General features: G+C 40.9%; 1 protein-coding gene across 2 annotated transcripts in view; it reads right to left on the minus strand.

Moving 5' to 3' along the window:
• Positions 1–1,859: 1,859 nt before the first annotated feature.
• LOC134226490 (acyl-CoA Delta-9 desaturase) overlaps positions 1,860–26,527 on the minus strand; it is a 100,329-nt gene continuing 75,661 nt past the window's right edge. For both annotated transcript variants that reach the window (XM_062707303.1, XM_062707311.1), the window contains exons 4-6: positions 23,915–24,251; positions 2,756–2,941; positions 1,860–2,605 (exon numbers count right to left, since the gene is read on the minus strand). In XM_062707303.1, the coding sequence (XP_062563287.1) occupies positions 2,218–2,605; positions 2,756–2,941; positions 23,915–24,251 (911 nt within the window). In that variant the 3' untranslated portion in view covers positions 1,860–2,217. The remainder of the gene's footprint in view (positions 2,606–2,755; positions 2,942–23,914; positions 24,252–26,527) is intronic.

Genomic DNA, 26,527 nt, shown 5'->3' on the forward strand with positions numbered 1-26,527 from the left:
GATTACTTATAGGAGTGATGGTTGGAAGCCAAGGTAAGTCGTCTATACCTAAATAATTACCGCTGAACTCGAATGATTTAAGCATAGTCGTTTCGGATTTCTAAGGAGGAGAAGGTGTTTTTATGTATTCAATAGAACAAATAAAACAATGGCAAAACATACTTTTGCATATAAACAAACGATTCATAAAGAACATCTGATTGTTCCTTAAAACGCTATCATAAATCCATAAAATAGTTCAGGAGATTCCATAAGAAATAAATTTACGATCCATAACTAAGCTAAAATTTAGCAATTAATAGGGAAATATGTTCCATTAATGTGGTCATGAAAAACAATACAATTCTTGCTATTTTCCCATGAACATATGACAAATGATCCATAAATCTATGGAAATGATCCATAAAAAACTATATTTTGATCCATAAAACTTCAATTTGCGCATTTTTTATCGTGATGATGATCTTGATCCTTGATCCACTTGATTCATAGTTTTGGTGATATGATCCATAAATTTTGATAAATGATCCATAGATTTTATAAAATGTGTGGATCATTTAATATAGTTTCATTGGCCTTCTTTCCAAGCATTATGGATCACATTATCAAAATTATGTATCATATGACCAAAATTATGGATCATATTACTGACATTATGGATCATCATCAGGATAAATATTGCGCAAAGTTGAAATTTCATGGATCATTTTTCAATTTTTATTGATTGACCTATGGATCATAAAATTATTCTTTATGTAATCTCCCGAACTATTTTATGGATTTATGGTAGCGTCTTATGGAACATATGGATGTTATTAACGGATCGTTTTTGCACATTGAACGGTGCAAAGTAAGGGCTGCCTAAAACAATCTTATGCAGTAGACTGGCGGTGTAAAGAGGGCATTGCTGGTAAAGTTTTTATGCAGAGGCTTGCCAGCAATGTTTCGTTTCGGTGTACTAAACAATATATTAACGCTGAGTTATTGATTAATTTGCGTGATGAGCCAACGTTACATCCTAGGCTAACATTACCTCCCGTGGCCCTATATCGAATTAGTTGTATCTTTAATACTGCTATATTATTTGCTACTATATAGAATAGAAGCACATGATATTGCAGTATAATTCTGCATAGGGTAAAAGACCCAATAGTGGAGGAACTAAGCATGTTCCACTACTATTTGTTGGTTCACACCAAGCCTATACTTCATTTCACTTACCTCAAGGGTGCACATGGAAGATTATTAATTATATTTAATGCGAAAGGGGTTCAGATTGCAGTAGCATCCATCATTGTTACCTAAAATGGTACCTCCAATTATTGGTGCAGTGTTCCAATAGTTGCGGTATTTTTTAATTCGTGTTCCTATAGTTGCGAATCCCATTGTTTACATATGGGACTCGCAACTATAGGAACACTACCGCAACTATTGGTGCAAAGCAGAGAAAAGGAAAAGGTATTTCAGTGATACTTTACCAATTTTGATGCAATTCTCAACCTGTTTTCCTGTATTTCGTGTAATGACAGGTCAACAAATTGATAGACTATATGGGTTGCTGCGTTTAATACGTAGATTGTGTAAAAACAACACTACCGCAACTATAGGAGCACCCACGACTATCGGAACTTTTACCCTATTTGTTTGCTTAATAGTCAGTTTGTGAACTCAACAACATGATTTGATGTAATGTACTTTTATTTGCGTTATCTCATCATCAAAACTAAACTACGCTAGTACTATTTTAGTTTTTTTCAATAGGCTATATTACATCCGGCAAGCTTAAAACTCTTCGATCATCAGAACACTATGCGCAAATTATTCGTTTCGTAATCTATTGAATAAAACTCATTTGCTAATTGTTGAAGAAATTTGCATTTATTCATCCTAAATCGTACGAAACACTACAATTACTGCATCCGTATGACATTCACTTAGTACTAGTATTTCTTGCATCACGCAAGTTGAAGAACTAAAGAATAAATTAAACAATTCACTTGAGCTACAGTTTCTTCCTCGTTGCCTAATACTAGCAAGTCCCTTCTCTCCTGAGTCAAAGGAACACTACCCGCTAGTTACACAAGAGAAATCCATCATCGATCAAAGCAAGTAAATAACATTGACCCAGTATACTTAATAAACTCCAGCAGTCAGAGAAACCGCGCCTGGCCGTTTCCTATCGATCCCCTAAGCAATTAGAGATCCACGATCTCCTCACTAATCCTTTTTGTTGCTAACCGTCGCGTCCCTCCGGTCGTCTTCGGCCATATCGTGATCGTCCCAGCCCCACACGACATTCTCCTGTTCGTGATCCAGACTGTTGACGTAGTCAACCATTTTCTCCCGCAGGTGCTCCTCGCTGTAGGCATGTGATCCATCGCCCGTCCTCAGCACCCGTTTCTTGATCATGTCATCCGACACCGATTTCAGGTCGTATGCCCAGCCGATCTTGGCGAAGAAATCGATCACCGCCGTCGTAAAATTGGTGCTGTACTTGCCCAACTCCGAAGTCTTGTAATCCCAGGGGAACACGTGATGGTAGTTGTGCCAGCCCTCGCCAACCGCTGCGATCGCTACGAAGGTGCTGTTGGTTGGGGAAATTTTCCTAGCGAAATAGAAGATGAGAATGAATAAATAAGTTATTCTTAATTTAGTATATTGAAAAGTTAAAAACTGCAACTACACAGTACCGTAGTTAATATAAACTCATTTTTGTCAAAATAATTGCATTTTCAGGTAGAAATAAAATACTGACCTGTCGTAGGGTTTTGTTCCCCAGATATGGGCTGCACTGTTCACCAGCCAGGTTCCATTTAGCGATAGGACGTAGCGGAAGATAGCCACAATGTACCAAGAGTTTGAAAATGTTTCATCCAAGAAGTGATACGACAGATAAGTTGGAATTACGAAGCAAAATAGTGGCATCAGCACGGCGTAATATCTGTAAGAAAAGTAATAATGGAAAAGTTGAACTAAAAGTTTCTCACGATTATACTATGTATGATCATTTACTTGAAACATTTAAATTTTTGTGGATTCAGTCTGTCGATTTACGTAAGTCTCTAAAAATATATTTCTGTATTGTCGATTTAACCCAGAAAACTGCATCCAACCAACGGCTGTTAGAAATTCTAACAATTCTGTATAAGAACCTACCAAAACCTGTATAAAAACTGGGCATATGCGAAATTGTTAGATTCTTTTATACAAAAAAATATATGCTTACAAACAAATATTGTAATTTTTTTTGTTAAATATCTAAGCTGTGCATATGCACAGAACGTGTTTCAAAATGAGCAAATTGATATAAGATTTGCGAAAAATAATTCACGTGTCTCGGAGGGACTCGAACTCTCAACCTCCTTCTTTCTAGATAGGCGTGATAACCCATACACAACAATACCACTTAAAGGTCACGTTTGCGGAAAAGCCTTTTTATCTAGAACATTACCCTCTATGTCCCCAACAACGAACTGTGCGGATTTGTATAGGGTAACGGTACCAATATTGGAGGTATTAGTAGTAAATATTTTTTAAAAATTGATAATTATTGGAAACTAGCAGACCCGACGAACTTTGTTTCGCCGAAAATTGATTTGTTCTCTGCTTAGATCTCGGGTAAAGAAATCGGTGTTTCATTTGTATGGGAGCCCCCTTTCCAAAGCGGGGAGGAGTCTCGAACCATCTTAAGAACCTTCCCCGGCTAAACAAAACTTTTCATACAAATTTTTACGCTGATCGGTTCAGTAGTTTCCGAGTCTATAAGGTTCAGACAGGCAGAAATTCATTTTTATGTATATACAGGGGTTAGGCAAAATGATTGAGATAGGCAAAATTTGGCCCAAATTCAAATCCTTATAACTTTTTGAAAAATTGATGAAATTGGACAAAACCGGAAGCATTCGACGGCAAATTTAGTCAAGATTTAGGAACATGTGCGGTCACGAATACTGGCCACCGGACACCGGAGATGTTCCGGATTTTCGGAGGCCATGTCAAAAACACATTTTTTCTGCCGCTCGTATTTTTGTGTGGTTTGAAGTTACATCGATAAACAATATTTTCCTAGAAACTAGATCTTATTGAAAATCGAATGCGGGCTGTTGCGCTAAGATCCGTTGAAAAATATGCGAGATATGGCCATTTCAGTGAACCTGGTTCCGGATACTATGGTCAATTATGTATATCCTTCCAATCACGTATATATTATCCGGTACCATATCAATATTGGTATCAAACTTCAAGATTTTTCATGGAGATGCTTCAGGAAGCATATGCAGGACGATCAGTTGCCCTGACCACTCTGTAGTAGGTTCCATGTGCCCCGGAGGAAGTGGCCAATTTGAAAAACGTTCAGAACCCTATCAATATGGGTATCAAACTTCAAGATTTTTCTTGGAGATGCTTCAGGAAGCATATTCAGGGCGATCAGTTGCCCTGACCACTCTGTGGTAGGTTCCAGGTGCCCCGGGGGAAGTGGCCAATTTGAAAAACGTTCAGAACCCTATCAATATGGGTATCAAACTTCAAGATTTTTCATGGAGATGCTTCAGGAAGCATATTCAGGACGATCAGCTGCCCTGACCACTCTGTAGTAGGTTCCAGGTGCCCCGGGGGAAGTGGTCAATTTGAAAAACGTTCCGAACCCTATCAATATGGGTATCAAACTTCAAGATTTTTCATGGAGATGCTTTAGGAAGCATATTCAGGATGGTCAGTTGCTCTGACCACTCTGTAGTAGGTTCAATGTGCCCCGGGGGAAGTGGCCAATTTGAAAAACGTTCAGCACCCTATCAATATGGGTAACAAACTTCAAGATTTTTCATGGAGATGCTTCAGGAAGCATATTCAGGACGATCAATTGCCCTGACCACTCTGTGGTAGGTTCCAGGTGCCCCGGGGAATTTGCCAATTTGAAAAACGTTCAGAACCCTATCAATATGGTTATCAAACTTCAAGATTTTTCATGGAGATGCTTCAGCAAGCATATTCAGGACGATCAATTGCCCTGACCACTCTGTGGTAGGTTCCAGGTGCCCCGGGGAATTTGCCAATTTGAAAAACGTTCAGAACCCTATCAATATGGGTAAAAAACTTCAAGATTTTTCATGGAGATGCTTCAGGAAGTATATTCATGATGATCAATTGCCCTGACCACTCTGTGGTAGGTTCCAGGTGCCCCGGGGAATTTGCCAATTTGAAAAACGTTCAGAACCCTATCAATATGGTTATCAAACTTCAAGATTTTTCATGAAGATGCTTTAGGAAGCATATTCAGGATGATCAGTTGCTCTGACCACTCTGTAGTAGGTTCAAGGTGCCCCGGGGGAAGTGGCCAATTTGAAAAACTTTCAGAACCCTATCAATAGGGGTATCGAACTTCAAGATTTTTCAGAAGATGCTTATTGAAGCATATTCAGGATGGTCAGTTGCTCTAACCACTCTGTAGTATGTTCAAGATGCCCCGGGGGAAATGGCCAATTTGAAAAAACGTTCAGAACCCTATCAATATGGGTATCAAACCTCAAGATTTTTGGAGGTGCTACTTTAAATGCATTTTAGAACCGGCAGCTGTCATGACCACTCTGTAGTAGGTTCCAGGTGTCCTGGGGAAGTGGCCAATTTGCGAAATGTTCGAAACCATATCAAAATGAGCATCAAAGTTCAAGGTTTTTCATGGAGATGCTTCAGGAAGCATATTCAGGACGATCAGTTGCCCTGACCACTCTGTAGTAGCTTCCAGGTGCCCCGGGGGAAGTAGCCAATTTGAAAAACGTTCAGAACCATATCAATATGGGTATCAAACCTCAAGATTTTTCGAGGTGATACTTTTAAATGCATTTTAGAACCAGCAGCTGTCATGACCACTCTGTAGTAGATTCCAGGTGTCCTGGGGAAGTGGCCAATTTGCAAAATGTTCGAAACCATATCAAAATGAGCATCAAAGTTCAAGGTTTTTCATGGAGATGCTTTTGGACTCTCCTCCAAAACGCTCATTAGACTGGTCTACCTCTATGGCCACGAAAGTTGGATGTTGCTGGCGAAGGACCAACGCGCCCTTGGAGTTTCCGAATGGAAGGTGTTGCGGACTATTTATGGTGGGGTGCAGATGGAAGCCAATGGAGGTGGTGGTGGAGGTCAATGAACCACGAGTTGTAACTGTTAGGAGAACTACCCACACGGTACAATTTTGGCGGTTACGATGGGCCGGGCAAGAAGCCAGAATGTCAGACGATAACCCGATTGAGATGATGCTTCGATAATAATCCGACCGGTACAAGAAGAAGAGGCGTACAGCGGTCACGGTGAATCGACCAAGTGGAACGCGACCTGCGGATCTTTCGCAAAAATGAAAAACAGACGTCATATTCAGGATTTGTCATCATATCAACAAATACCTTGTCTTCCAAAATAATTTAATAATCGGCAGGCTTCACTTTGCCCTTAAGTGCCATAATAGGACCATGGCCATGTCAAGATATAGCACCCCACACAATTGCTAAGTCATGCTTGCGACCTGCTGCCATTGATGGCAGGCCATCTTACACTTGGTCGATCCACCGTGACCGCATCGCGCCTCTTCTTCTTGTACCGGTCGGATCATTATCGAGCACCATCTCAATCGGGTTGTCGTCTGACATTCTGGCTACATGCCCGGCCCACCGTAACCACCAAAATTGTACCATGTGGTAGTTCTCCTAACAGTTACAACTCGTGGTTTATTGGCCTCCACCACCACCTCCATTGGCTTCCATCTGCACCCCACCATAAATAGTCCGCAACACCTTCCATTCTGAAACTCCAAGGGCGCGTTGGTCTTTCGCCAGCAACATCCAACTTTCGTGGCCATAGAGGTAGACCAGTCTAATGAGCGTTTTGGAGGAGAGTCCAAAAGCATCTCCATGAAAAACCTTGAACTTTGATGCTCATTTTGATATGGTTTCGAACATTTTGCAAATTGGCCACTTCCCCAGGACACCTGGAATCTACTACAGAGTGGTCATGACAGCTGCTGGTTGCAGGACCGGATTTAGACGGAAGGGGGCCCCGGGGCCGCGGATTTAGACGGAAGGGGGCCCCGGGGCCGACAGCTTGTGGGGGCCCCAAAATGTACAAAAAAGGTTGGTTTTGGTACACAATATTTGTGGGGGCCCGGGGCCACGGCCCCCCCGGCCCCCCGCTTAATCCGGCCCTGGCTGGTTGATCCTTCGCCAGCAACATCCAACTTTCGTGGCCATAGAGGCCGACCAGTCTAATGAGCGTTTTGTAGATGGTCAACTTCGTGCGGCGGCGAACTCTATTCGACAGGAGAGTCCAAAAGCATCTCCATGAAAAACCTTGAACTTTGATAATGAGTATTGAGTATTTGATATGGTTTCGAACATTTTGCAAACTGGCCACTTCCCCAAGACACCTGGAACCTACTACAGAGTGGTCAGGGCAACTGATCGTCCTGAATATGCTTCCTGAAGCATCTCCATGAAAAATCTTGATGTTTGATACCCATATTGATAGGGTTCTGAACGTTTTTCAAATTGGCCACTTCCCCCGGGGCACCTGGAACCTACTACAGAGTGGTCAGGGCAGCTGATCGTCCTGAATATGCTTCCTGAAGCATCTCCATGAAAAATCTTGAAGTTTGATACCCATATTAATAAGATTCTGAACGTTTTTCAAATTGGCCACTTTCCCCCGGGGAAGCTACCACAGAGTGGTCAGAGCAACTGATCATCCTGAATATGCTTCCTGAAGCATCTTCATGAAAAATCTTGAAGTTTGATACCCATATTGATAGGGTGCTGAACGTTTTTCAAATTGGCCACTTCCCCCGGGGCACCTGGAACCTACCACAGAGTGGTCAGGGCAACTGATCGTCCTGCATATGCTTCCTGAAGCATCTCCATGAAAAATCTTGAAGTTTGATACCAATATTGATATGGTACCGGATAATATATACGTGATTGGAAGGATATACATAATTGACCATAGTATCCGGAACCAGGTTCACTGAAATGGCCATATCTCGGATATTTTTCAACGAATCTTAGCGCTACAGCCCGCATTCGATTTTCAATAAGATCTAGTTTCTAGGAAAATATTGTTTATCGATGTAACTTCAAACCACACAAAAATACGAGCTGCAGAAAAAATGTGTTTTTGACATGGCCTCCGAAAATCCGGAACATCTCCGGTGTCCGGTGGCCAGTATTCGTGACCGCACATGTTCCTAAATCTTGACTAAATTTGCCGTCGAATGCTTCCGGTTTTGTCCAATTTCATCAATTTTTCAAAAAGTTATAAGGATTTGAATTTGGGCCAAATTTTGCCTATCTCAATCATTTTGCCTAACCCCTGTAGATTGACTGCTTTAATATCTTAGCCAATCAATAAACTCATAAGTTTGCTTACAAAAATGAGATTGATTTCATCTGACATCAACAACTACAAAATATACTACTAATGGGTACACTGTTCCTTTACTGCCGCTACGCATATCAGTCCCATTTCGGTTTTCGTCCCTTTTGAGTTAACACCGTGTATAGCATTTAATTTCATCATACTTCCACATAACATGATAAAAAATGAGACTTTGTTCTGGAGAAATGTGAAAAAATACCAAACCAACCTTGTCCAATATTGAATGTACCCGCATACCAGTCCCATTATAAATTTACATAAGTGGATTGCTCAAAGTTCAATTATTTTTCCATTGATTTGAATCGTTTTGCATTAACTCATTGAATGAGGAATGACTCTGCAAAATTTTAACCAGATCGCGGAATGTTTAATTATATTAGTTTTTTTTAAAGTTTTGCATGGAAAATGCGTTTTAAGACTTCATCGGCTATTATCTCAGTATGTGAAAACCAATATGGGACTGATATGAAAGTACCGGCGGTAAAAACTAATTTTGGTTCCCATAGTGGTGCTATCCATTAATTTCTTATGAGACTCGCCACTATTGGTACAGTTGCACCACAATAGGTACAAGAGAGTCAATTTTATTAAACAAAATCATTGTTTTCAATAGTTTTTCAAGCAAAATCTTAGGATAAGTTGCATTTAATAGGATATTTAAAGCACGACGCATCAGCTGGAAATCATCGTAAAGTGTATAATTGTGACAAATCTCATTAAAACCCCACTATCTCCACTAAGGGTACGGATACCTTAGAGTGTGAATCAATCACAAAGCCAAAGACTCGCTTGGCTAAAACTTTTGATGAGTGAGACTGTGGAATTTATAACTGTAAAGGTTCTCCCAAACACACGCGACGCGACAGTCGCGACGTGATTCTATCGCTTGGCGACAGCGATTCTGTCGCCCTTGGTATGGAAGCGTAAATAGATCATTGCCTGCAGCGACCCAACGATAGAATCACGGCGACTAGTTGTCGCCGTCGCGGCGATGCAATCGCTTATCGTAATCGTAACGGTGTAAATTCGGCCATATCGCCAGGCTCGGTACAACACTGCAGCTGACAATATGGCTTCCCTGACCCCGAATCCCAAGATGTCAGGCGACTCGTCCCGAGGGAATGAATGACCTGATTATTAGCAATGTCATTAACGGAGCCTGTGGAGTTTCCAGTGAGGTCTGCTTCGGTGGCAAGCGGGTGGCAGTGTGGGGTACTTACGCACCTCCAAGTGGTGCACATGTGGTACAAGCGTAATACCCCCACAGAATGAGGGACCGAATGTATGGGTGAGCACACAAGTAACCACGGGGTGACCACCACACTGATTGAGGACTATCTGGACTACGAACAACCAACAGGGGGGTATCTCCTGCACGGTACCCATAGAGTCTCCCTGTTGGGTATCAAAAACCGGGAGGTGAGTGTTAGGCACGAGTGACGTGCCGGATGTACCACGCCCTAAACGATGCACATGAGGTGCACAAAGTGGAAACAAATGGAAGATGGGGGTATTACAACCCGATAAAGAATGCATAACAAAATTATAACAAGAGGAGTTATTTATTTCAGAAAAATATTGAAACAAAATGTGTTATAAATTTTGCTGGTTAGTTGTTAAAATAACAAAAATTATATCAAAAATGCTTCTAGCCGTAACATAATTAAAACAGAGGTTGATAGCTTCATATCAACATTATAACAAACGTTGATATGATTTTACTGTACAAAAATCTACTTTTAAGGTAAATGCCTACATCACGGATAGAAATCTGGTACACTATCACGCCGGATTTCCATCCATAATGTAGGCAATTAACTTTGTTCCAGCTATGTATTAATATCGAGCGGGTTCAAGTTATATTGAAGGTGATTACCTCCGATTTTTTTTCCAATGTCCACAAGAAATGTTATGTAATTTTGATATTAAATAGAACTAGCCGAAGACACATTTTTATCGAATTATCTAATTATAACACACGTTGTTTTAAATAACAGCAATTGATAGAATTGAGTTATAATTTTGTTATGCATTCCTGATCGGGTAGTTATCCCCTAAAGTATTGCTTAATTGCTTAATAACTGGAGAAAAAGGAGTTAGTTTTAGTGGGTTGGGGGTGGTGATCCCACCCCCACACTACCTGGGTATGCCTCCCCAGGTATCTGGATGCAAATTTCCGTTACCCCCGTTAAAAAAACGCCTGTGTTCGAAATATGAATTATGCTCAGGATTTGAGTCAAATAGGTACTTCGGTTTTATCCTACTTATCAGTCCACTCAAAGTGTGAAGGAGTAGATGTGCGGGTAGATACTTTTTTATATCAACAGATCGAAATCCCTGAGCTCCTTAGCCGGCTACAAAGCAAGACCATGCTGAGGGTGGCTGGGCTCGATTCCCGGTGCCGGTTTTCGGATTGGAAATTGTCAAGACTTCCATGGGCATAAAGATATTTACTTACTTATGGATCCTGTACACCTCCGGTGGTGCAAAGGGCCGACTTAAAAGATCTCCATCCTGAGCGTTGCCCGGCTATCGCTTTAACCTGTTGCCAGGTTAGATTTCGGTCGACTTCTTTTATTTCTTTATTGAGGCTTCGCCGCCATGAGCCTCTGGGTCTGCCTCTGCTGCGATGTCCCGCTGGGTTCCAGTCTAATGCTTGTTTACAGATTTCTTTTCCGCCCCTACGTAGAGTGTGGCCGACCCAGCCCCACTTCCGATCCCGAATTTCTGTTGCTATCGGCCTCTGGTGACAACGACGATGGAGCTCGTTGTTTGAGATCCAGTTGTGAGGCCACCAGGCCCGAATTATATACCGCAGGCATCTATTAATGAACACCTACAGCCGTTGAGTGTTCTCCACTGATACACACCATGTTTCGCTAGCGTATAACAGCACATATTTCACGTTAGAGTTGAAAATTCGTATTTTGGTGCGTTCACTTATCTGCCTGTTTTCCAGATATTTCTTAAACTCGCAAAGGCAGCCCTTGCTTTCTTTATCCGTGCGCCTATGTCGATCTTGGTACCGCCGTCTGACGCCATTTGGCTACCAAGATATTGGAAGCTTTCAACATTCTCCACTGGTTGCCCGGCTACTGTGAAACTGGAAGGAGTCACCGTGTTTACATCCAACGATTTGGTTTTGTTGACGTTGATGACTAAACCTGCCGAAGAGGAGCGCTCGGCAAGGTCGTTGAGCCTACCCTTTTTGGGCACCTTCACTAAGATACCTTGCATCCAGTCGACCGGGAAAGTTGCGGTGTCCCAGATATTACGAAATAAACGATGCAGTAGTTGAGCGGATGTCATGGGGTCAGCTTTGAGCATCTCGGCTGATATGCGGTCGACCCCTGGGGCTTTATTCGATTTCATGCTTTGGATGGCTGTTTGAATCTCTAGCAGTGATGGAGCTTCGATATTGACGCGTGTTATACGTCGGATCCTAGGCAGATCATGCCGAAGTGGTGATGACCTGGCTGACACTTGAAAAAGTTGTTCGAAGTGTTCGAACCAGCGTTTCAGCTGGTCAGTTGGGTCGGTCAATAACTGATCATTCGCGTCTTTCACAGGCATCGTTGCATTCATCTTCGCCCCGCTTAAGCGTCGTGAGATATCGTAGAGGAGGCAAATGTCCCCGGTTACGGCGGCTCTCTCTCCTTTGTCGGCCAGAGAGTCTGCCCACGCTCGCTTGTCCCGTCGACATGAGCGTTTTACTTCCTTCTCAAGAGCCGAGTATCGTTGACGGGCTAAGACTTTGGCTCTTCTGGTTTTTGATCGCTCTATCGCGGCTTTGGCTTCTCTTCGCTCCTCTATCTTTCTCCAGGTCTCATCGGTGATCCATTGTTTTCTCTAGGTTCGTAGTTCGCCCAGATTGTTCTCGCTGGTGGTGATGAAGGCATTCTTGATGGCGGTCCATTGGTCTTCCACGCTGCCACCTTCCGGAATATCTGCAGCACGCGTCTCCAGTTCTTCAACGAAGGACCGTTTCACCGTGGCATCTTCCAGTCGGCGTGTGTTGAATCGTCGTCCAATTTTTTCCTCCTGCCGACGAATCCGCGCAATGCACAGGCGTATTTCGCCGATGAGGAGGTGATGATCAGACGCGATATCGACACTACGTTTATTCCGTACATCAAGAAGGCTCCGTTTCCATTTTCGGCTGATGCAGATGTGGTCGATTTGATTTTCTGTAAAGCCGTCACGGGAGACCCACGTGACCTTGTGAACCGGTCGATGAGGGAAGAGCGATCCCCCGATCACCATGTCGTTATTACCACAAAATTCTGCGAACAGCTCTCCGTTTTCGCTCATTTCTCCGAGACCATGGCGTCCCATAATGCGCTCATGGTTCGAGTTGTCGGATCAGATCTTCGCATTGAAGTCGCCCAAACAGATCTTGATATCACCCTTCGGAATTCTATCTACGACGGCATTGAGTTGACTGTAGAAGTTCTCTTTGTCTTGCAGATCGGCAGCATCGGTTGGCGCATAACATTGGATTATAGTAAGGTTTCGGACCCGTGTTCTAAATCTGGTAACGATTATCCTTTCACTTATAGGTTCCTACTTCATAAGCGCAGAGTGTGCCTGAGCGCGTAGTAGGAAGCTAACTCCGCGATGCCGGGGAGCGTGTTCACCTCGTAAACCAGAGTATAGCAGAACTTGTCCCGACAGCGTTCTGTGTTCTCCAAAATTTGGCCAACGGACTTCACTCAGTCCCAGGATCTCAAGCTTCATGCGGCGTGCTTCATTGGCAAGTTGTGCCAATTTACCCTGCTGGGCTAGGGTTAAAACGTTCCATGTTCCTATTCGTGTTCGTTGTTTCACGCTAAGAGTCGTCGCCGTAAAATCAATCCGTATCCTTTCATTATCGGATTCTCGAACAAATTGAACCTCACGATATCCGAATGCAAAAATGGTAACCTGGCTTAGAAACCTCACTGTTAATAACTGTGAAAGTGCTGAATGAACCGGAAGTGCTGAAATCCGGTCCAACCACCTAAGGCATTTGCGGATCAACCACTCATCCATATTCTCTTTTCTTAAGCACGTGCTTTCTGTTGTAGCCCACAGTATCGAAGTGTGTTTGTTTACCTGCCGATGATTGCTTCAACGACTCAAATTGATAGCGTATGGCTATTGCGTCTAAGTGTAGTAGCGCACGGCTTTGTCCCGCCCACTCAAACGGCAATTCGTGATGAATCGCCGTCAGGTAGGGCAATGAATATTTTTGCATATTTCATAAAGATTCTAATGCAATATTTCTCCAGGAATTGCGACGGACATATTCCAAGTATTCGGATAAAAAATCTTTATTGATTCCGACGGGAATGTTTCAGGGATTCCGAGGGGATTCTCCAGATATTTCAACAGGAATCCTCCAAGCATACCGAAGATTCTGAAAGCAATCCACCAGGGACTCCAACAGGAAATATTCCAGGGATTTCAACGAGAATATTCCAGCGATTCCGACGGGAATGTTCCAGAGATTCCAATGGAAATCTTCTAGATATCTTTTATTCGAACGGAAATGTTTCAGGGATTCGGACAGGAATGTTCCAGAGAATCCGACGGAAATATTTCAGGGATTCCAATGAGAATCTTCTAGAGATTCCGAATGGAATCCTCCAGGAATTTCAAAGGGAATATTCCCGGGAATTCCGACGGGAATATTCCAGAGACTCCGTCAGAAATTTTCCAGCAATTCCAACGTGAATGTTCCAAGGATTTCGTAGGCAATGTTTCAGGGATGTAGAAGCAAATCGTCACAGGATTCCAAAGCAATCTGTCGAGGGATGCCGAAGCAAAATGTCGAGGGACTTCGGATTAATCTTCCAGGGATTCCGTTGTTGAAGCTGTTGGGAGCCGTCGAAGAAAACAAATTACAACCGCGAAATTCGATAAACTATAAGTAAACGTTTATTTGAAAGACGATCACAAAATTACATGGCGGTAGTTGATTACTTAATAATAATAAAAAAAACAAAAGATCTATGTCGTTAGTGTGACTTTCGAAACGTCATCAATCACTGCGGAAGGGCAAACACTGCTCACATCAACACTCCTCCTCAGTGTGCGCCCACTACTAATTAGCTAATTATGAACTATTTACAACATCAAACAAAATAAAGACCATTCTTTCGAACACACTTCAAAATCATTGAGCCATTCTTCATAATCTGAGCCTCTCTGGAATCGAAGCACACCTTGAATCCGAGTTCAACAATCCGCGGAACTGATATGAAATTTCCAGCCAGTCCAGGAACATAGAACACATCATTCACTGTAATAGCAACACTTCCAACCATCAGTTTTCCTGTGCTTTTGCTTTTGCCCTCATTTTTCGTCCGTCCGCCAAGTAAATCGTTTCGTTGCAGCTGACTAAATCCTCTAACAGCCCTGCATTTCCAGTGAGGTGACTCATGCAGCCCGAATCCAAACACCAACTGTTTTTCCGCATCACTACCGTACTTTCAGCAACGTCATCTCCTCCTGACACAAAAAAACAAACTCCTCCTCCGCCGCTTGTCGCTTGTATTTTTGACATTCTTGCACTTTGCTTCGATGATGCACCTTCATCTTCATCAGATTGCTCTCTCGTATCCAGTTTCGGACAATCACGCCAAAAATGACCCTCTCGTTTACAGCAATAACATGTACGCTTCTTACGAATAACGGACCGTGTCGAAACAGCCATTGCCTTTCCCATTTCAACATCCTCATGATCACATCGTCGCTTCCACTCATCCAACAGTTTCCCTTAACGTATTCCAGTTTTATTTCTTCTTCCGGACGGGTCTCCAATGCAGTAATTAACGAATCATAACTCCGTGGCAAACTTGACAACAGTATAGCGATTATCCAGTGCTCTTTGAGATCCTCACCCATAGCAATTAATCGATGCACAAGTTCGGACACATTCACTAAGTGCTCTGCCATACTTCCTCCCTCCTCCAACTGCAGCGAGAATAGCTTACGCATTATGTGAATCTTGTTCGTCAGCGAGTCCCTTTCGTGATAGCTTTTCAAAGCATCCCACATATCCTTTGCCGTACGGGCCGTCATAACATGACACAGCTGATCGTTACCTAATGCTAGTCCAATAGTCGCTCGAGCTGCTCCGTCCGTTTTATTCCAATCCGCGGAGGGTTCTTCAGGCTTTGCTTGAGTAACCACATCATACAGTTGTTCCTTGAGCAAAAGCAACTCCATCCTAAACTTCCAACTAGGCCAGTTGAAGTTGTTCAGACGATCAATCACTGCTTTCGACTCCGCCATTTCAAAACACAAAATCGCTTTTTCTTCAGACCACTTCAAAACATAAGCGATTATTCAATCAATTCTCCACTTCTTTTCCGATCCGTAATCAATTTTCTTCTTTAATCACCGCGCGCCTGGCCCATAACCTGTTGGGAGCCGTCGAAGAAAACAAATTACAACCGCGAAATTCGATAAACTATAAGTAAACGTTTATTTGAATTTCGCGGTTGTAATTTGTTTTCTTCGACGGCTCCCAACATTACATGGCGGTAGTTGATTACTTAATAATAATAAAAAAAACAAAAGATCTATGTCGTTAGTGTGACTTTCGAAACGTCATCAATCACTGCGGAAGGGCAAACACTGCTCACATCAACAGAAGCAAATCGTCGAAGGATTTTGAAGCGATTCATCGAGGGATTCCGGAGTAAATCGTCGAGGGATTCCGAACTAAATCTTCGAGGAATTCCAAAGCAAACCATCGATGTATTCTGAAGCAAATTGTCGAATGATTCCGTAAAGAATCCTCCAGGGATTCCAACGGGAATCCTACAGGGATGTTGAAACAAATCATCGAAGGATTTCGAAGCAATCCGAATTCCAATCGTCGAGGAATTTCGAAGCAAATCACTGAGGATTTCCAAGACAGAACGTCGAGAGAATCCGAATTAAATATTCAAGGGATTCCGAAGCAAATCGTCGAAGTGTTCTGAAAGAAATCGCCAAGGAATCCAGAAGCAAATCTTCCGGAGCAAATCAAAATCCTCCATGGATTATGAAGGGTATCCCCCACAGATTCCCATGGGTATCCTTCAATGATACCGAAAGGAATCCAGTGTGAATTCATGTGGATTCCATTTGAAATTCTTCGATGTTTCTGAAAGAAATTCTTCAGAAACTTCAATGAGAATTCTTTTCAGATTCGGATGAGAATTCCTCTCGGATTCTGATGAGAATCCTTTTCGAACGCTGATGGGAATTGTGGAGATTATCATGCTGCTAGGTAAGCGGAGGTCTGCTGATAAACTGTCACTCCAGTCCGTGATGATTGACCAAATATCTTTGACTGCTTGCGAGGTACCACGATTGCTTTGATTGGTATTTTGGTGGCTTTCCGTTGTTGTTCATATCAAGCTTATTTTGATGCTTTCAAATCTATTATATATTGCCTTTTCATAATTAATATCAAGTCCAATTTCACTGCCACACAGGAATCTATCTCAGAAATCAGAAACAAGCTAATTTGTCTTCCACTCATCTCATTATGATAGGCTGAATATGGGAGACAATTCTTCTACTTCAAACTTTTTCAGTAATTCATTATGCTATATGTTGAAAATTGATATCACTGCTAACTACCCTAGCAGCACAATCCACACTGATTTGGTTGCAGCAACTCAAATGTGACCAAATTCGGTTGCATATGGGTCACTAAAACTTTTGTGCAACATGTGTGCTGCTCGGGTAACTATTCAAATCCTAAAGGCTAATTATTTTTCTAGAACCCCCTCTTCATTTACGCCAAAGGTTTTATCAACTCGAACCCGAATTTGTCCGACGTTGACAAAATTTCGTTCTAGGTAAGCTCGCTAACAAAAGAACCAAACGTATTGCGGCATTGGCGTAACTAACGAAAAATTCTAGGAGGGGCAAATTTTTGACATAGGATTACGTCCTTTGCGAAGATAGGGAGGTAATTCTACATATTCAAATTTGATACCTTCACGAAAAGTACCGATTTTTGAGATTTTGGTATCAATCTATCGACGAGCTCTTTAAAAGCGGGCTTGGTAGTCATATGGCTACTGCTTCTGCCTCATACGCAGGAGGTCGTGGGTTCAATCCCAGGTCCGTTCCATTCTCCTACCTTGTATCTTTCTCTATATTTCTCATGTTCTAGCAATCGCTAGAACTGGAAATGGACTTCCATAGTGTTTTCATCTCAATTCCTATACCTTCAACTTGAATATTCTAACAGTAATCTGCTAGAATTGGAAATGAACTTTAAAGCGCGTTTCCAAACATCCAATTAGAAATTCCATCAGTTGCTTTCTCCTATCTATCACATTGGCAGCTCGTTAACCAAGACGGACCTCTGCCTCTCGAACCTAACCCAAAAATTCCAACACATTCCGCATGAACTCGTGGCAAGTGCAGAGGTATATTCGGCTTGCAGTGGGCGAGTGATTGCATCATCATCTTCCCCCTTCCCTACATTGACTTGCATTCTGACGTGGCAGGCGCCTAGCAAATGAGATCACCAGTACTCGTACATTGAAGATGTGTGCTAGTCCCAAGCAAACATCTGTTGGTTCCCTGTGCAAGAACAGCTGATCCTGGTCATAATGGAGTAGCAACTACGAGCAGTCAATCAAGCTCAAACTCAAGCTCAAGCTCAATCGATCGACGAACTCTTTAAGATTTTCCCCAACTATTAAAAACTATGGGTTAGAATGCGCTGACCGTCGCCGAAAATTGCAGTACTCAAGAGAAATATCCACGCAATGCTCGGACTATCGTTTCGCTTCTAGCAGTGATTAGAAAGCGCTTTGTGAAAAAAAAATCTTTTCTGCTGAACTTTTATTCTTAGCGTCTTAGCGGAAAATCATCGAGCGGCCATCGGACAGCAGCAGCAGTGAATTTTTAACGCAAGGTTCGGATTAACGTTTGATTGCTGTGAGTGATTCGAAAGAATCACAAACGCTCGTCGGAGAGCAACGCTGCAGAAACGTTGGCGTCAGTGGCAGTCAAGATATTTTCTTTCAAAATTCAGATTATATGTCTGTTGTAATTGGAAAGGAAAATTATTGAAAACAAATCGGTTTTTCTCAGATACACTAGAGGAGGTAGAGCCGAGACAAACATACTTCAAAGTGCAAATCATAATCACTTGGCGACGCTGCAGAAGTTTTTTCTCCATGGCACAATAGGACAGCCCCATATAAAGGTATGGCCAAAACTACCAAAAGGCCAATTTTCGATTTGGGCTAGTAAAATGTGATGAATACACAGTTTATAACCTATATTTCTATAATCAGAACGGTTTTTATTTTTAAGATTTTTCAGGGTGGGGTGGGGGTTGTTCAAACTAGCCCCTCCTAGAAATGATATTTTTACGTTTTTTGGGAAAACGGACAGCTTTGCCATGTTTTCGTCTCAAAAGTAACATATTTATATATCGTTACAAAGCTCTTAAACAGATCTATGCAATAGGCTTGATATTGTAATAATAGCTCCGTCCAGAAATTAGTTTTTAGTAGTTTTGTAAAAGCATATTTTACGCAATATTTAACGAACAAAACAGTTTGGTACCCCGCAATACCCCGCAGTAAAACATCATGCACTACACTATTGAACTCTTAAGCTTTGAGGACCATGAATAAAATTCTGCCCAAATTCACAATTTTGTAAGATACATGAATTTTAAAAATTGCCCATTTTTGCCTTTCTCGTGTACTAAGTATACGTAGAAGCTATATGATCGCTCTAAAAACATTAAAAAAATCTAAACACTCATAGTGTTGTATACCGATCGACTCAATTCGAAGAATTGAGGTGATGTCTGTGTGTACGTGTGTGTGAATGTCTGTAAGTATGTGAGCAAAAAGGGTCTTAATTTTTGTTTAAACACTTACTCTAAACCAATTTACTCGCAACAAGTTTCATTCATCAGAGAACGTTGTTCCATTGTTCCCTATCAAAAATGGGCTGGATTGGACTATGGGCTCAAAAGTTATGGCCAAAATACATTTTCTTATAATGAACAAGAAAGACAACATTACTGCTAGGGGGATTAATCAGGTGTTTTGGTAAACTTCTTATTTTTCAATTTTAATCTGAGTTACTCAATAATGCCACTTTAATTGAATTTGGTGACGAACACAATTTACATAACATTTTAAGGGGGAGGGTTATGCCTTAACGTTGCGCATATTTCAAGAAAAAATCATCTATCATATAAAAAGCGTTACGCAGTGAGAAGGGAAGTTGTTCAAAATTTACAATTTTGACATTACTACATTATAGGAGCGAATTATAGATTTAACCATAACGTGTCATAACGTGTTGGATGAGTAGTGTGTTGAATAACTCCTTGGCACAATACCTTTTTATAATTATGAAAGAAATCTTAATGATCAAATAAATGAAATTCCATTTCGTTGATGTCACAATATGACGCTAATTGAATCTGTTCTACCCTCCTTTGTTGGTTTAATAAGTTCTACTCAGTTAATTTTCAACACCAGAAGCTGATAGTGCTTTTTTGGTCATGTTAGGAAATCTGTGATGCGTCTATTTGTCTGTGACACGAATATACAGTTTACATGACCATTAGTATTTTATCCAGCATCAAACAGGCTTATTGCAAGCCAAAAAGTGACCAAATTCCGTTGGTTTTGTAGAATATGACAAAAATTGATACTATGCCGAAAATTGGCCCCATACCCCATTGAAGGCTCAGAAAAATATTTTTATTTTCTATCTATGTTTTTATGATGAATACCACTGTTTATTGCAGGATTCATAATTTTGGCCAAAAATACTTCCTTTTTTCCTATTGTGCATGGATGGCAAATCATCTGACGTTGATGTCAGAGTAGACAAAAGAAATTTTCTTTCAAAATCCTGATTTTGCCTGTGATTGGAAAGGCGGATTGTCGGTTCGTCTCATTTCACAGGAGGTCGAATTTTCTGTCTTCAGATTCCAGAAAAACTTTATGCGATTAGAAAGACATATGAGCTTAGTAAGACGCCTGTGGAGTTTAGCCATCCGAAAGAATTCCAATTTCTTTCTCATGTAAATTTTTGTTACCTCTTCTTGAAAACTCAAGATTTTGCCTTTCTGGAATCTCTTAATTGATTTTCTGGAAATAGCAGAAAATCCCCCAAATTACCAATCAAAGCTACAGAAAGAAATGCTTTCAAAATATCTGGATCGAGACAGACATATGGTAGGGAGAATGACGGCTTTGGCAGCCTTTATTCTATTTTTGCCAGGGGGGGTTTCTACAACTAATTAGGCTCAAATTTGGCCTAAACATTCTTGGCATATCAAAGAATGTTGTTGCCAATTTTCATAAAATTTGGGCGACAAAAACCCCCCTGACAATAATAGAACAAAACCTGCCAAAGCGGTCATTTCCCCTACGTAGTATTTGGCTCTCACTTTTCCGGAAGGATTCTTTTGACAATTCTTTCAGAAAGGCCATACATCTTTGAGAACTACGAACACGCTAGGTTTAATTAAATATACTCGCAAAAATCTGTAAAAACTTCAAAATATTTAAAGATTAAATACTTGCTGAGAAAACTAATTTTAAATTTAGATTTTTTTGAAATAATCCGATAAGCTAAGCATCTTGTGTTCCTTAAACAATTAAATTTTGTCCAACATTTTATGCCTTGTCAATATTAAGACCATACAGATAGTTCAGTAAGCCACTAGAACTTTCTTTATCCAATCAAAATTCTAGAAATTGTGTTTGTTTTCTTAGTCTGTTGCTTCTATTATTTATTCAATCAGCATTGCATCAGCATGGATCCACTGTTCCTACTCCGATTTCCTAAAGTAATGATATCTGGCGCTGGAGAATCAAGGGAGCGTATTATTTTTCTTGTTTAACATTCCTATCGTAAGATATAACAATTGTTCGAAGTTCGAAAATTTGTTAAAATAGATTCAATGTTTTGTAGAGAAAGATGTGATTGAAGAGAACTCTTCCTGGCTGTTACGTCTTATTATGATCAGAGAGCTAGATAAGTACAATATTTATGCAAAGTGACAAAAATTCTAGGGAGGGGGGGCTAATTTAGTTCTAGGTGGGGCTATAGCCCCCCCTAGCACCCCTGTAGTTACGCCAATGTATTGCGGATGGAAAAAAAATAACTGCTGCAAATTACTCGGTTTCCTGAGATCTACTCCAAAAACGAGTTGACAATGAAAGGCTTGTATGTAGTCATAACATAGTCAACCAATGGGAGAAGCACCATAAAGTCAACTGATGTTCCGGAATACAAAGATCTATTTCAGTTTCTGGGAAGCCATGCTATGGTCGCACCGTGGAAGTCTCGTACTCCAATGACTCAATCTCCATCGAGGAGTACATACGCACCTCCAATGACGTCTTTGTCGCTGGAGACGTAGAAAAACCTTGCCCATGCAAGTTCATACGAAAAATCCGATCATCTCTTTAAAATCACCGTTTTCGGCATTAACCCGCTTAGTAGCGCTTCTACGGAGATTTGTTCATAATAGCAAGCTTGTCAATCGGCAGTATCGAACATCCATGGACGACAATTACTGGAAGCAGCGGATTATATCGTCCGTATAGCACAAGCCGTATTGTTCCAAGAAGATCTCCGGCGGCGTATAAGTCAAGCGCAATTCGAAGCTGAAAAATCTCTGTCCAATGGAATGCACCCGAGAATGCACCCGTTTCCGAAGACCGCTAGAATCCTATTATAGGCTAAAACGTCATATCGTTGTGGTATCTCCTAATGTTGCGGTAGTGTTAAAATAGTCCATTCTGGATATACCAGCATTAAAAACAATTGTGAATACGCCTCAACTCATCGAATTAACGACTAGAACAGCTTTTGTTTGACAAAATTCCGTTCAAAATTATGAAAAATCAACATTTTTCATTAAAAATTTTAATCCTTTGAGCCTATTATTGCGGTAGTGCTAAAGCCCTATTGTTGTGGTATCGATTTCCATAAGAATTGCATGCAATACCGCAACAATAGGACTGACCTTGAAAAAATGTCTCAACGATAGGCAACTGCGTCCTATTATTGCGGTAGTTTGTTTTTATTGTGATAAAAACAAAACAATACCTATAAGTTTAGCACAATTGACGTAATATTCACGAAACTATAGCTAACGAGCAACCCATTCGACTACTGCAATGTGGAAAAAGATCAACAGGTAATTTTTAAAGATTTTTGAAATCAATTTTGTTTTGACACGGTACTTAACCCCTCCATAATAGGTTTTACCACTTGCTAACCGAGCTCATTATGACATCCTGCCATCAAAGGTTGTTACATGCTCCACAGCTGCTGATAACGAGTGTGCGTGAGAAGTTCTGGCCTCTACGAGTACGCAACTTGGCGCAGAAAGTTGTACACAGCTGTCCTAAATGCTTCCGCCGCCAGCCTACGGTGTCAGATCAAATCATAGAAGATCTACCGGTCAAGCGCGTGACTCCGTCCTTCCCATTCCTAAACACCGGATTCAGCTAATCTACTAAAAAGTTTATTCTATGACTCTTAACATCCTAGTATTAATGACAAAGTGGTAGATAATATAGTCTGTAGAAGCTATTCACGACTAGTGCTTTAATTATATGGAGTATTGATGCATTCAGACCACATTTCTATGAAAAAGTCTGAAAAATCACAAATCTCGTTTGATGAACCTCTAAATCTCCATGCATTTGGCTGAAAATGCTGAAAATTGCTCAGGAGACTCCATTTAAGATACTCATTAAAATAGAGGGGTGGCACTTTGAATCTGAATCTGGTGCATAGGTCTAATCACCACGTACTATGGCGAATGCCTATAAGAAGAAGAATAAAGTCGGATTTTGTTAATTTTTAATTTTAGCAAAAACTCATTTCTTAAATATGAAGCTTGGCGCTGCAACATGTATGAACGGTGCACTCTTACACACTTTCAAAAGCTTTAGCAAACAGATGATGATAAAGTTTTCACGATCACCATTAATTGTTTCAGTATTATTTCTGGTTATGAAAATCTGCTCATAAAGTGTAGCAAGTATTGTGCGTAACAAAAGCGGGCTAAAACGTGACAAAATAGGGAAAGGGTACAATCGAGGACAGACAAAATCAGGACGTGATAAAACTGACTCATTACTCCATCCTGTCAATATTCCATCCAGAATGTTGCAACGTCACAACAATAAAGTAGCTAAGATGTATTCTGCAGTTTTTTTTATGATTCACACAAAAAATCCGGTAAATACACTCAGCAAGCACTATAATTGTGGAAAAACAAACCATTAAACGTTGTGAATTCGCACCATTGCAAAAAATGTCGCACTGGCGAGACAGTGCATGTGACGCATGAACATGCGAGTCGCGGAAGATTTGACATCAACTAAGCTAATAAAGCTAATTTAGTCGCAGGTCTCAAGTGATTACGAATGTTATCTCAACACTTCCTGCAACATTTGAAACCCCGACAACGATGCATGCATAAATGCATACTCACTTCTTCTGGAACATCACGATCGCATCCGTCTCCAGGTCGGCCATGTCCACCGTTTTGCCTTTCTCCCTCACGTCCGGGTGCTTCTTCATCATCAGCCAGCCGATGTGCGAGAAGAAAAACCCACGCTTGGCGTTGTGCGGGTCGGCATCGGTGTCGGTAAATTTGTGATGCACCCGGTGGTCCCGCACCCACTCGTAGATACTGTTCTGGAAGGCTAGCGTCTGCGAAATCATCAATATCAGCCGGAGGGGCCACTTGGCTTTGTACGAACGATGCGACCATAGGCGATGGGCACCGGCCGTGATACCAAAGGCGCCGAACATGCCCAGAATGAATGCTGTAAAATAAGAAAAAAGAGAAATTGGAATATTGGATTTTTTCAATATTCATTTAGCTAAAAACAACCACTTCTTCATATTCTAGAGATTTTGTTTTAATTACATTACAGATAAAGAAATATATAATTATTTTGAAGCCTTTTAGTGGAATGCACATATAGACGAATTAGTAGGTATACCATCTAATCCATCTCTTCCATCACCAAGGGATTTTGACAATTATGAATTACCAGAAATGCGTTACAGTCTATCAGCGAAAATCATCTGTTGATGTTTTGATCAAATTTTCACACCACATTTCTCCTTCTTCTGTGTATTTCTTTTTATGTTCCTAAGGGTCTGTCTCAATTGGATAATTAAACTCTAATTAAACTTAAAAGTGACAGTTCAATAATTATCGAATAACCCTGCTGGATGAGCAGGATTACTTTTGACAGATATCGAATCATTCTCGATCAATGTCTTTATTGGAATTGCTGGGTAGCACGCAGCCATTCTTATGGCCGGGTGATTTTAAAATTTTTGAACTGTCAGTTTTAAGTAAGATTAAATTTAATTCGGGAAATGAGACAGAGCCTAAGTAACAATTAACAAAATCCCATTGATTTGTATAATTATAATTCCCTTATTTATAGTTACATTGCTCTTTATGTGAAATTTGAGTTTAATATATCTTCAATCTGTTTACATAAACGTGCGGAAATTTTTGATTGGAAAATTAATTGAACAAAATAGAGAGCACTCCAAAGAACTTCTCTCATTGTTAATCTGAACTATTTACGAAATCAGGCGACATTTGTTTCCCATCCACTACTTCTTCAGAAGAATAAAAAGTACCTCATCTGCGAAATGACTTAGTGATTAAAGTTATAGCGAAGTTTTATGTATCGCGATAACCATTAACCGCTGTTCCACTCGGACGTACTTCACCTAATGACCCACGGACATTTTTGTTTACTTAACCTTGTGATTAACACATTACAGTTTCTTGCTCTAATTGTGACTTCCATTTGAAGCTTTTTTTCGCTTCGCACTTAGGTCAAGTTCAATGTTTTACCTACAGAAAACATGATGCATCAAGCAACTAATGGTTTGTCGCATTATTTATTCATAAGGCAATGCGCCATCCAGCATAACAATTAGGCGCAGCTACTGACTTTGCTCACGTTTTCCTCCTCAGTTGGCAACAAGTGTTTCGCGATTCCGATCATCGAATGTGAGCGCGATTCAATGCGTCCTGCTATCAGCGGCAGTGACGTCAGTGAATGCGCCAACTGAAAAAGAAATGACCCGGGCAACCCGCCCCGTCTGGAATACCGATTGGGGAACATATGGTCCCCAAAATAAAATCGACGATAGATTTCACCGGTATGATCCATTCAAATCGGACGAAATTAAGCCATTTCTATTCCGCACACCACACCGTGGGTTATGGGTGCTTCGCTGCTCGGCCGATCGGCATCCCCCGGGTTTTAAACCTAGGGGAAGGGAATGGAAAATGCAGTATCACGTGAAGACGTGCAGGGTGGGGAAAATTTAAGAAATCGATCCACCTTTGATCCCATCTTTTGGAAACTTATTATTATTGAACTAGCAAGAAGTAAAATAATCCGAAAAACAAAATAGTGAGTGTTTCTCTCAGAACTAATTTATCATTCCAACAGGACGAGTATCCTGAGAACCGTAGAAAATTTTGAAGTAATCCACAATAGAATTACTGAAGGAATATGCTAGGGAAGGTATTCCCAAAGCAATTCCGTAAAGAATCTCTGAAAGAGCTCCAGGACGAATTCTCGAAACAATTCTTCAGAAGCTCCCTGAAGGAATCCTTTAAGTAAAACTTCAAATATGTCCAGAAATTCCTAGAGGAACCCAGATAAAATTTTAGGTGGAATCCCGATGAAATTTCTAGAGCGATAAAAATTTTCACAGGAACGATTTTTTGAAGTAAAACCCATAAAAAACTCATGGTGGAGTCCACGAAAATCTGAATTACACAGGATTTTGTTTTTACATGATTTTTTTTCGCTCGTATTTTTGATCGTGTGACTTCAGTTTGCCACCAAACTCTTCGCAACATGTTTCAAAGAATCCAGAATAAGTCAAAGAAAAATCACATGATTATTAATATACGTTTAACATTTAGGATGAGCGGAAAATTGAGAAAATGTAAATCGTGTAAAAACAGAATCCAGTGTACCTGAAAGAGTACTCATAGCAATATTAATAAAGATATTCCTTGATAAATCCCTCACGTAATCCTCAAACACGTAAA

The sequence above is a fragment of the Armigeres subalbatus genome, chromosome 1 (assembly GCF_024139115.2).
Source record: "Armigeres subalbatus isolate Guangzhou_Male chromosome 1, GZ_Asu_2, whole genome shotgun sequence".
Taxonomy (NCBI): Eukaryota; Metazoa; Arthropoda; class Insecta; order Diptera; family Culicidae; genus Armigeres; species Armigeres subalbatus.